The 12,944-nt window shown below is 39.1% G+C and overlaps 1 protein-coding gene across 1 annotated transcript in view; it reads right to left on the bottom strand.

Annotated features, from left to right (window-relative positions):
- LOC126474863 (AP-2 complex subunit mu) overlaps nucleotides 1-12,944 on the bottom strand; it is a 44,725-nt gene that overhangs the window by 25,970 nt on the left and 5,811 nt on the right. The window contains exons 3-4 of the mRNA XM_050102343.1: nucleotides 4,593-4,755; nucleotides 4,046-4,264 (exon numbers count right to left, since the gene is read on the bottom strand). Of these exons, the coding sequence (XP_049958300.1) occupies nucleotides 4,046-4,264; nucleotides 4,593-4,755 (382 nt within the window). The remainder of the gene's footprint in view (nucleotides 1-4,045; nucleotides 4,265-4,592; nucleotides 4,756-12,944) is intronic.

Raw genomic sequence — 12,944 nt, 5'->3', positions numbered from 1 at the left:
TGTTAATGAAATGATGGTGGGGTCACCCAACACCCAGCCCTGAGCACAGAAAATCTCCGACCTGGCCGGGGATCAAACCTGGGTCTACTACTGGCAGTCACACACACTGACCATTCAGCTAAGGGGTCGGACAAGGATTTGGATTTAACTATATCAGATTTACCCTGAACATTTAAACTGAAATGTACCCTCAACATTACTGGGTACATATGTCAATCAGTTTAGAAGTAGAAACTTTACCAACACACAATTATTTAATAAATACCTCAACATCAAAAGAGGGAGCCCATTGGACCACAACTATACACTTCCTATCAATTCTACTTTTACAGCACAAGCTTCAAAATGCTAATCGTTGCAAAATGTGGGAGTGTATTTGGTATTACTTCTTGATATAAATGGCAACTCTGGCTACCCCCTTCGCTTCTCAAAACCTAATGTAAATTTCTTATTCAACGTGGACAAGGTGGAACTAAATGAAACCGCACAACCAAGCTTAATGAATAGAGAGAAGAGCTGCAGCCATAATGTCACACACAGCTGCATTAGCCAGGCAGTCATATTGTGTGACTGAATTGCACGAGATCTGTCAGTTTGCTTGGGATTTCCAGGCAACCAGCAATCAGTGACTGACTGCCGCAATCTGCCCACACATGCGCAATCTACAAAGTAATCAGCTGCTCATGCGATGGGTCGCTGTGATATGTTGTTCACGTGTGGAGACCTTTTGAAATGTACACGGTTGTGATGTCACACTCATCAAAAGCAGATTTTTACGAAGTAGTGGACAATCTTCGTTCTGAAGCCTCCAACAAACTTTGCTGTTGGCAGATGCTTGTGCATGAACTGGACTCTATTGCAAATATCCCACTTTCTTTACAACTTAAACTTAAGTTTGTCATTATTCTCTTGTTATGTTTTATTGCTGCAGTAATGGGCTGAAGTAAAAATCAGCATTAGATTACCAGTCAAAGCTACTAAACTTTAACTGCAAACTAAAAACATGAAAAATTCCTGGACTTCTAAAAAGTTCCTGTGATTTTCCCCGAATGAAAAAATTCCCAGCTTTTTCATGGGGCTTATACACCCTCGACTGCCAAAAGCAGACAATATGTTATTTGCTCCACAATTTTGCATAGAGATCATAGAAATCTTAGTGTGCCAACTGCCTAGCGTGCACCAATTTCAAACTTCCTGAAAGAGTAAAACTGTACAAACTCAAACCCAGAAATTTTGCCTTTTGCCAGCAAATGCTCTGCCAACTGAATCATTTTTGTGGCTTTACTTTCATCAATAGCCGTCTCCTACCTTCCATACTTCACATAAGTAATCCTGTATGCCTTGTAAGAAGCTCTAGTTCCACAAGGTATGCAGCAAACCTTCTGTGAAATTTGGAAGGAGAGAGGTACTGACAGAAATAACACTGCAAGGGTGAGTCATGAAATATGCCCAGAAAAATTTGGAAATTTGTAAGTTCTATGGGACAAAACTGCTGATGTCATAGGTCCCTAGGCTTACACACTACTAAATCTAACCTAAACTAACTAACACTAAGGACAACACACACACCCATGCCCAAGGCAGGACTCGAACCTCCAACGGGAGAGAGAGGGGAGGGGGGGGCCAAGCGAACCATGGCAAGGCGCCATAGGCCGCACGACTACCCCGCGTGGCGATGTGCCCGGGTAGCTTGGTATCTGGAAACGCTCTTGTTCCCACTTAATTGGACAGTAGTTCAGAATGCACAACAGGAAGTACAGCACACTAGATTATATACATTATTTGGAAGAGGCTTTATACCGAACATTTAAAAATATCATGAGATAAAATAACATATCCCATCTACAATGGCCAATATAAATGGAAGACAATTGATATGCCATGTGATTTACTTTGTGATGGCTAACTGCAGAAACTTTACCTCATTATCGTGATCCATGAAAGTTTTCAGATGAGAAGGAGAATATTTATCCACTTTCAAGAACAATAAGAACTGTTGCAGGTATGACAAAGTCCAAATGGAGATTACTACCAAAGGAAGAAAATGTGGAGAGAATTACCAGATGGATGTGTTTACTACGTGTATGTGAGCATGTTTTCCTATCATACAGTGGAAATGCTTTACAAGAAAATGAAAATTTCATAACATTTTAAAAATGTATGTAGTTGTACCTGTAAATGAAACAAAAGTAACAGCAATGGAAGGGAAACACATAAGAGGAGCAGAAACAGTGAAAAATAAAACAGGTAAACTTGTTTTAAATATTAAGGACAGAGCAATCAATATCCAAAACTAATTCAGACGTGGTTTGAAATATACAGAAATATTACACCACAAAAGGTTTTTTAAAGAGGAATCTGTAGAATTACAAGGAAAGAGCGAACAGACTACACAATGTGGTGGCTAAGCCTGCTCTCATTTATGGTCATGAAAGGTGGGTCCGAAGAAAAGAAGCAGCTGAGATGAGGTTTCTGAGGTCACTTCTCAGGTAACGGTAAGAGATATTGCGGAGTGAAGATACAAGACAGCAAATAGTTGTAAAAAAAAAAACAGTAATGACAGATCTGTTGTTGCTGTTGCTGTCATCTACAGTTCAAAGACCAGTTTCATGCAGCTCTCCAAGCTACTTTATCCTGTGAAAGCCTCTTCATCTCTGAGTAACTTCTGCAACCTATGTCCATTTGAATCTGCTTACCATATTTATCTCTTGGTCTGCCTCTATGATTTTTAACCCCCCCCCCCCCCCCCCCCCATACTTTCCTCCAGTACTAAACTGGTGATCCCTTGCTGTCTCTGAATATGTCCTACCAACCAATCCCTTCTTCTAGTCAAGTTGTGGTACAAATTTCTTTGCTCCTCAGTTATATTCAGTACTTCCTCATTAGTTACATGATCTAGCCACCCAATCTTCAGCATTCTTCTGTAGCACCACATTTCATTTCAAAGGCTTCTATTTTCTTCTTGTTTAAACTGTGTCATCCATGTTTCACTTTCATATATGGCTACACTCCATACAAATACTTTCAGGAAAGACTTCCTGACACTCAAATCTATACTCTATGTTAAATTTCTCTTCTTCTGAAACACTTTCCTTGCCACTGCCAGTCTACATTTTATATCCTCTCTACATCCACTATCATCAGTTATTTTGCTGCCCAAATAGCAAAACTAATACTACTTTAATTGTTTCATTTCCTAATCTAATTTCCTCAGCATCAGTTTACTTCATTCTACTAAATTCCATTATCATTTTGCTTTTGTTTATGTTCATCTTATATCTTCCTCTCAACACCATGTCCATTCTGTTCAACTCTCCATTTATTTAATTACTTTCCTCGTGCATGTGATTTTGCCTGTATATAATAGCCAACTCAGGGCCCCACACTTCACTCAGCAGTTAAGAGAAATTATAGGTGTTCCCTGAACAGTAGTTTTTCTTGTTTCAACCCAATGCACACAATTTGTCATTCTTAATGAATGATAACTAAGAGGCTTGCCAAGTCAAGTAGCAGCTGGAATGTATAGTATTTGTAAGTTTAGCACTCAAAATGAGAAAGATGCAGTAAAATATCTGAAACCTCTTAGCAATTTACTTTACAACATGTGATTAATATTATATGTAAGTATCACATAGTGGAATCAATTCTAAAATTTGAAAGGAAAACCTATCAGATTTATGCAATATCTTTCAATAAGTTTGGAAGATAAAATGAGCCTTCTTTACAGCCACTGAAGAATGTGACTATTTGAAAATGCTTTCTGTTCCCTGCCCTAAAAGTATTTTCCTTGAAGAATATATCTTAAGCGTCAAGAGAGAAAAAGCCATGCACAGACTACACTCAATTCAATGAGTGATATGAAAACAGCATAAGGCTTCCAAAATGAATCTTGAACACCCACTAACTTACAAGTGAAAATTGATATGACACTCATTTTTAACTTTAAGAGAAACAGATTGCGTCCAAACCACTGAAGTATAATTTCTTTTTAATCTTCTCAGTTTGGCTAGTCTTTCCACTATTAGGTACTCTATTTTACACACACCTTGTGGTGACATCAGAAGATTAACATATTCAAGGACATCTAGGAACAATTCGTTCCTTCTGTATTTTATACCCTCTCGACGCCATCCGATCTGTCCAGTAACTTGTGATGTTATCTGTGCTTGTTCTTCCTTAGTCTGAGATTTTATTCCCTGTTGTGTTATGAAAGTTTTCAGAACACCTGTGTCTGAATTCTGAGGATAACCAAAGTCCAAGATTTCTGCAAAAAAGTTTGTTGCAAAATTATTAATTAATTCCCTTGGTCAAATGATTTTTCACGTATATGCATTTTGCAACATATAACAATAAATATATGCCTATTGACATTAATAATGAGAAAACTTATTTTACAATAAGAAATATTTGTATGTACAAAAATTAATTGTTCACTAATTATTAAAGCAATACAAATGTACAATTTCACAAAAGAAATAAAATTCCAAGAGAAACTACCATAAAATGCTTTCGAATGATTGTGCGTGTTTAATATCTGCATTTCCTCAAAGAGTTAACTGTATGAAAAAATAAGCAAGTTTTTATGTCCTCACCATCAAGTAATTCATAAATGAGCACAAAGTTGTTCTTGATATTCTCTTCTGAAATCTTTCCAAAATACGACTGCATAACATCTATTATCTTCAACAGAAATTCGAACACCATGGCAGCATTCACATTCTGCTTTGTTACTGCGGCAAGCCATATATTTGCTCGCTGTCAAAATAAAATGGAAATTTAAACAAAAATTTCTTTATGGGCTCACTATAGATATTACACAAGTGAATGTGAATACACTAGGGGGGGGGGAGGGGGGGGGGAGGGAGGGAGGGAGGGAGGGAGGGAGGGAGAGAGAGAGAGAGGGAGGGAGGGAGGGAGGGAGGGAGGGAGGGAGAGAGAGAGAGAGAGAGAGAGAGAGAGAGAGGTTGGGTGGCAGGGACTGTTCACAGTCCAGACCTGTCGGACTGTTATGTTTTGAATCTCCACGATTTTCCTAATTATTGTCTGAATACTTCAAGTTACTGCAAATCATTCCCTGAATGACTGAATATGGATTAATGGGACTTAATAACATGGTTAAGTATCACACAATCCCCTGAACCCCTGCAGGAAGGAGATAACAGTGGCATGAGAGGTGACTTATCAGCCAGAGAAAGATGCATCAAAAGCCCCTCCCCTCTCGTGGTTACATGGATACTAAATAATTAAGTAAACGAAATTAACAGTTTCAAAGAATTAATTTGCACAACAAAGAAGCATTCTGACAATGTAACAATGAACAGAAGTGATATAGAATGTCAAAGATCAATTTTTTGCTTTAAGGAAGGAAAACTGACATTTATTCTGAAAGAGGAAGATGAAATGGCCACATAATGGATTTTTTGCCACGGGGTGAACACAAATCTCTAAAATATCAATAAATATGGTAAAGTGCTGTAGAAAATGCAGGCTGTATCAGTTAATTGCATAAAGGTATACATTTGAAAATAAACAATACTAGAAGCAAAATGTCTCAGTAAACATGGCCTCTAAAGTGTGTTCCTTAAGAGCTATCCACTTTGCTAAACTTCGCTACTGTGAAAACATCTGTTCTGCTGAACAAGCACTCACAGCTCTTAAGGTGTGCCCATCTTTAATGGACACTGTTTTCTTGTTTCGATCCCTACTGCTTTGTCCCAAAATATGAAAAGCAAACTAGTGTAATATCCTCTAGTCTCTATAACTAGACTCTGCAGTTGCAGTAACATTGTAATTATTTTTGTATTGGCCTCTTTTCCTACTGTCTCACCACAATAGCCTTCACTGTAGTTATTACTTAACATTAGTTACCGTCAACATCTCCATTCTTCCTTTTGCCTTTGAGTTCTCTACTTACTTGTAGTGGTAGCAGCAGCAGCAGCTGCTGCAGCACTGTGTTCTTTACCTTGTTTACATTTCTTACACCTTTTCAATTATCTCTTAACCACTAATCAGAAAAATTAGAACCTGTCTCATTACAGTAATTTCTAATTGAATTGGAGCTACCTATGCTAGTCTTTTAGTTATTATATTTACTTTTCTCTGCTGGCATCATTATCCCTGCTAAGTACCTCACTTTTTTCTTTCCCCTCTGAACTGTACAACATATTAATTATATTTTATGTTTGAAGACTAAGTGTTAATTGTTTCACAATAACCATTACCTCAACCATACCGTCCTCACAATGGACAACCTTCTTAAAATCTGCTTTCTCTTCTTCAGCGACCGTAACTCAGAAGCACCCCAAGAGTACGAAATTCTAACCATCACTGAGCTATGCAACTTCACAGGAGTGTGGGTAAGTCTCCTTTGCCACATGTAGAAGCAAACTTGCCTAACAGCTTATTGCAGGCTGCCCTGAAGCATGTGTTAGTTAGCTGTAAATAGCCCACTGTAACATGCAGTCTTTGTCAGTACATTACAAAGAACTCAGTCTTTCCTCCAGCAACTACACTGTTATGCAATCCTGTGTCAAACTTTGCTAAAACCACACATATCACCAGTAACTGTATCTCCCACTACATATGTTTCTTAGGACTGATACTAAGCAAGACACACATACTATTTGATCTCAAACGAAAGTTTTGAGAGGATTGAGCCCTGGCAAAGTAAGACAGGCATAATTTATGGTCAATGAAGTAAGACTACAGTGTTTTAAGCACTTTATGTGAGTTGCCTATAAGCCTCCAAAAATCAGCTCAATGACTTCCATTCAGCCGGAATTATATTCTCTACAGCGACAATACGAACACGTCATAATGGGAGACATGAATACAGACCTGAGCATTCTCCCATTACAACCCCTACACTACACAGTGCAATCACACTCAGAGATGTAATGGCAACAAAAAAGACAAAGTAGCTACTGAGACATAACGAGTTGGAATTGAATTCACCTGCTATGTTTTCTGTTCCCAAGAACAGCTAAAATTTTTAACCTTTTCATTGTCTAGTACAGTGTTCATGTGATATATCACATCTACAGGAATAATTAAAATTGGTTTTTAGTCAAAATCTCGAATTTGTAGCTCAGCTGTTTACGTTCATGAGTATAATGATTCAATTAGCTTTACAGAAAACATTGGTAATCAAAAGATACAGATACCTGAAGTTACAAAAACATCATATAACAGCAAAAATACAGGGTGTTTCAAAAAGGACTTTACAACTTTGAAAATTCATATAAATTAATTCAAAGTACCAGGAGAGGTGATTGTAATATTGCAGGAAAATACATCAAGTTTTGTCTCGTGTAGTTTGCTAGCGCCGAATCACACCGTAACGAATGCTAGCGGCAGTTCCATTAAAGATGGCTGCCTTCACTGGACCCGAGTGTGCTAGCAGTACTCTTTGGTTTGAAGATTCGAAGTCGGCGACAACAGTTCATCATAATTTCCACACCATGTACGCTAAAGATCCTCCTAGTAGCCCCACAATTTATGAGTGGCATAAATATCCGGAGAAACAGTATGCTTGGTAAGACATGGGAAATCCTCACGTCGTCCAAGCACATCTGACTATGCCGTTGAGCGAGTGAGAATTTTATCAACAGACCTACAAAATCAGCACGACGTGCATCTCACGAACTGCAAATCCCAGATACGTCTGTTTGGCGTGTGTTAAGAAACCGTTTGCATTTGAAACCGTACAGATTGACGACCGTACAAGCAATAAAAAGACACTGATAAAATTGCTCACAAGGATTTCTGTGCGGATATGTTAAATCAATTACATGAGGATCAATATTTCTTGAACAAAATCATCTTTTCTGACGAGTCGACTTTTCACTTACATGGCAAGGTTAACAAACACAACTGTTTGATTTGAGGCAGCGAAAATCCACAGCAAACATTGCAACATGTTTTTGAAAGCCCTAAACTGAACTTTTTTTTGTGCACTGAGCAAGAACAAAGTGCACAGCTCCTTTTTTTCAACGAGAACCATCAATGGAATGGTGTACCTGGATATGTTACAAGTTTTGATGCCACAGATCGATGTGGATGACCAAGAACAAAATGTTTACTTCATGCAAGATGGTGCACAACCCCACTATCTGGCTGACATCTAGGATTTTCTCAATTACTGCTTTCCAGGTCAATGGATTGGCCATGATGCACCAACTGCATGGCCCCCACGTTCCCTGGACCAGACACCATATTTTTTTATGGGGATTCATCAAGGCTATCAAGTTTGTACCACCTATGTCGGCTTCTCTACCTGAAACTGGAGCAAGAATTTATGCTGCCACTGAGCAAGTTTGGGAAGAAATTGATTACCAATGGGATGTGTGCAGGATAACCAACAGAAGCCACATACAACATCTTTCGTTTAAGACATAAAACCTTTGTGTGTGTTTCCCTACAAAATAACACTAAACCTAGCTCTGTTTCTTCTATCAATAAATTTATATGAATTTTTAAAGTAGTAAAATCTTTTTGAAACACCCTGTATTGTTACCACTCGCTCAAAAAGCAGGCATTGCCAACTTTTCGAAAGTTACCTGAAAGTAATTATCTTATGAAATAATTGACATTAAAAGTTCAGACCCGCCAAAATCTGTGATGTTGCTTAGTAGTAAGGTAATTTTCCTTCATTATGGAATTACAATATGGAATATGCACTTCCATTTACATGTGTACACTGGATTGTGAATTGTGCAACTGGAACTGACCAACTTTAATACAGTGCAAATATATTGGAATGAACCACCTTTAAAACAAATTTTTTGTCCAGTTCTCATCTTCTGAATCTCCCCCACCTGACAGTTCTCAATATATGATTTCAGGTCAAAGACATGAGACTTGAAGACTCTTCAAAACTTAGTGAGAAAACTATAGGTAAGCAGAATGACACAAGATACAGGTCAAATCTCGGCTCCAGGGCTCTACATGTAACATAATATACCTGTTCTACTCCTCACATCCTGCAAAGCTCAAATCACATCACAAAATTTGTAGGAATACTAAACATATTGATTGTTTCGCTAACTGCTGAGTGCCCAGGAGCCCACTGGCATCAAACACGAGAGGTAGTTGAAAAGTTTCTAGCCCGAGATAGTTACAGTTAATGTATCGCACAAACACCACCATCTACTTTTCTAGTGACCGTTAGTGAGTATGAAAGTCAAATTTCGCGGCTCCAGCTTCATTAATTTGGCAGCTACGATGCATCGTATACCTTAGTGTAAGCAAAATCGCGAATATTGAGAGAATCGAGAACCATACTGTGATTGAATATCCTCATTTGAAAGGAATGATGTCCAAGGAAATTGAGTAGGACATGTGGAATATACTTGAGGACAGTGCTCTGTCACGTGCAACAGTAAAAAACCGAGTGTCCGACTTCAAACGTGGAAGAATGAGTGTGGAAGGTGCGCCAAGGAGCAGAAGGCCTATCACCATTGCCACTGACGAAACAGTGACTGCAATTTATGCTATGATTTTGCAGGATTGTCTAACAATGTTGCAGCACATTGAAATCACATTTGGAATCTCCCACGGGTGTACTTATGACATTGTTGTGTATATTTTGGAATGCAGAAAGTTTCATCTTGGTGGGTCCCAAAAGACTTGAATGCGGATCAGGGACAGGAGCGTGTGCATTGTTGTCAAGAAATCATCCACCAATTTGAAACAGATGAACATTGCTTTCTTGCAAGTTATGCTACACTGGACGAAATGTGGATTCACTACTTTGATCCCGAGACAAAACAACAGTCACAACAATGGAAAAATCCTTCATCACCTACCCCAAAAAAATTCCAGGTGCAAAAATCAGCAGCTAAGGTGATTGGATTGGTCTTCTGGGATGAAGAAAGGGTAATTATGGTGGTTTACTTGCGAAAGTGAATAAATATCAATGCATCACACTCCTGTGCCATTTGAAAGAAGAGAGAAAGAAAAAAAAGGTGCAGAAAATTGGCGCGCAGACTTCTTTCGCATCAGGAGAATGCACTGCCACATGAAGCCCTCACAACACTGTAAGCTCTGCATGACCGAGTTAGAATTGTTATGTCATCCGCCATATTCTCCAGATTTGGCTCCACCAGACTTTTCTTTTCCCAAACCTAAAAAAAGACCTCAAAGGATGACGAACTGACGATGATGCAGTGAACGCTTGGTTGGACTTGCAATCTAAGACCTTTTCTTTGAATGGTTTACAGAAGTTATCTGAGTATGCCCACAAGTTTATTAATGTACATAGGTATTATATTGACAAATATATTCGTCTTCTGAAATTTCTATCATTCATTATTTGTAAGGCTAGAAACTTTTTGATCCCCTCATAATTAGAGTCTCCACAACTGATGACGAAATTCATGAGCTTACTGATAGCCTCGTAGCTCTCTTTGATGAACATGGTCCTATACATACAATTCCATGTAAGAAAAAAATCTTTCTCCTCAGGTGACAACTGACTTTTGTCCAATGATGAACAAGAATACTGTGCACAACGAGGTGGAATCCAAAATTTTCAGGGGTGGTGCTGCCAACTGGAAAGTAGTAGTCGATCTTTGCACCGCTAGGTGGTGAGAGCTGCATATCTGATGAGTCAGAGTACAGAGTGGCATTCAGCTGGGAGGACATATGTGTCCCTAGTGACTTCCGTAATACTTGGTGTCTGGTGTGTGGCGAGCAGAAGGCACAGCGTGTAAGTATGCACGGACCTTCGTCAGACAGCATCTGACGATCCAACCTTCTAGTCGCAGGTTGTCACTGGTGTTGGATTTGCAGTTATGACCCAGAGACAAAGCAACAATCGTCCCAGTGGAAGGGCCCGGGCTATCCAAGACCCAAAAAAGTGAGACAGGTGAAGAGCACGTTCTTCGATACCAAGGGAATTGTGCACAAAGAATTCGTCCCACCCAACCAAACAGTGAAGTCCCCTACTGCGATCTTTTGCGACAGCTCCATGAAAACGTGTGGCAATGATGTCCCGAACTTTGGCATCAAGGGAACTGGTTGCTGCATCACGACAACACACCCTGTCACACGTCCTTGCTCACCAGGACCTTTTTGGCAAAAAACAACAAAGGTTGTACCCCACCCACTGTAGTCACCAGATTTGGCACCTTGCAACTTCATGCTATTACCAAAACTGAAACTCAAGTTGAAAGGCCGTCAGTTCGACACTCGAAAGAGGATTCAAAAAGCATCGCTGGTGGTGATAAACACCCTCAAAGAACAGGACTTCCAGAAAATGTCTGACCAGTGACGGAAGCACTGGGACCAGCGTGTACGAGCGGATGGGAACTACTTCGAGGGTAATCTGTAGCTTGGAATGCCAGTAAGGTAAAACTAGAAACTGTTTTTCTGGTCTCAGCTGATTGAATTTTTCCCAGGACCAGTCAACCATCTTGCTGCAAAGAACCACTGCGCACAAGAAACCTCAGACTACATAACTATGAGACTTTCCACCTAACTTGCATTACAATATACACAAAAATGAGAATCTCTTCTAATGCGATAAGAAATGACAACCAGCACAACTGTGATCAAGAATGACACAGATACTTTACTACCTGTATTAACACACACTTAACTCCTCTCTTGTGAAAGGAGCATATCTCAAGACATGGAAAAGAAGTGTACTCCAACCTATCCCTAAGAACAAAACCCCATAATCACCTTGTGATTATCATTCAATCAACATCTTACACTGTATCCAAAGCACCGGACTTTGTTGTTCATGGCTAAATTAATGAATACTGACCCAAGTTCAATATTAGGACAAATACCAGTTTGGTTTACATAAACATCATAACATTAACACTGCATTATGCCATGGATGACCACAAGCTACATTGACAATACTAGACTTCAGCAAAGCATTTGATGCCATCAGCTTTGACATACTGCTCAGAAAAATGTGACTTAAATTTTTTAGATGGTACACTGAAATGATTTAAAAATAATTTGGAAAACAGACAGCAATATGTTGTCTGTGGGAATAAAAAGTTGTCCTGGAAACATGTCCTCTCAGGAGTACCACAGCAGTCAGTCCTGCACCCACTACTGTTTTCGTATTTTGTTGATCTTATTTGTTCTATCTTACAAATATTGTTAGGCCTACCCAAGTGCTACACCTGAAGTCATTAATACTACCATCAACATGAACGATATTTCTTCAGTGGTGAGAGGGAGAGGAGTGCAAAACCTAGGATGTAAACTAAATGCAAAGTACCAAGTAATTTTAGTATCCCAAAAAAATCAATAAGTTCTGAATTCTGCAAACAACAGCCTTTTATCCTTCTCAGTCATATTCCAATACCTTACCAAAATACAGTGAAGAGCTTGGGTCTAACTTTGTACTAGCATCTCAATGGGGCAGAAAATTTGCCACATGTAGAAAGACTTCCACTTGCTGCTATGCCCTCAACAGTTTTGAAATGTATTTCCACATAATCTGAAACATGAACTTGCACAATCAATTGTTGTTCTAACCCGCACTGCTGTGATGTAATCCAACCGTGACTATTGCATGCCATGTTTACCTGATCTGCTGCTCAGTGCACAAGCATCTCAGTAACTTGCATCAGAGATTAAAAAAAAACTGTCCTAGGGTTCACATATCTAGCACCCCACATTTATAACAAAAAAACATTTGTAAACTACTACTATGCTACTGCTGTCCACATCTGGAACAAGCTACCCTGCACTCTGCGCAGAAATGCTGTTTTAAGAAGATTGTGAAACACTTCCACCCATCACCCTCATAGTGGTTTCCCAAAAATTAACATGCATGGTTTGTTTTTCCAATATCAAACAGTAAAGAAAATGCTCGCGTTATCTCCCATTTTCGCTTGCTCACCATTTCTCAGTCAGTCTCATCACTTCACTTCTCCCTTTGTTCATGACATGTTTTATGAAGTTTCCCTTTCTCTCTT

Source organism: Schistocerca serialis, chromosome 4 (genome assembly GCF_023864345.2).
Source record: "Schistocerca serialis cubense isolate TAMUIC-IGC-003099 chromosome 4, iqSchSeri2.2, whole genome shotgun sequence".
NCBI classification, from domain to species: domain Eukaryota; kingdom Metazoa; phylum Arthropoda; class Insecta; order Orthoptera; family Acrididae; genus Schistocerca; species Schistocerca serialis.
The sequence above is the reverse complement of the archived record's forward strand: the minus strand, read 5'-3'. Positions and strand labels throughout refer to the sequence as shown.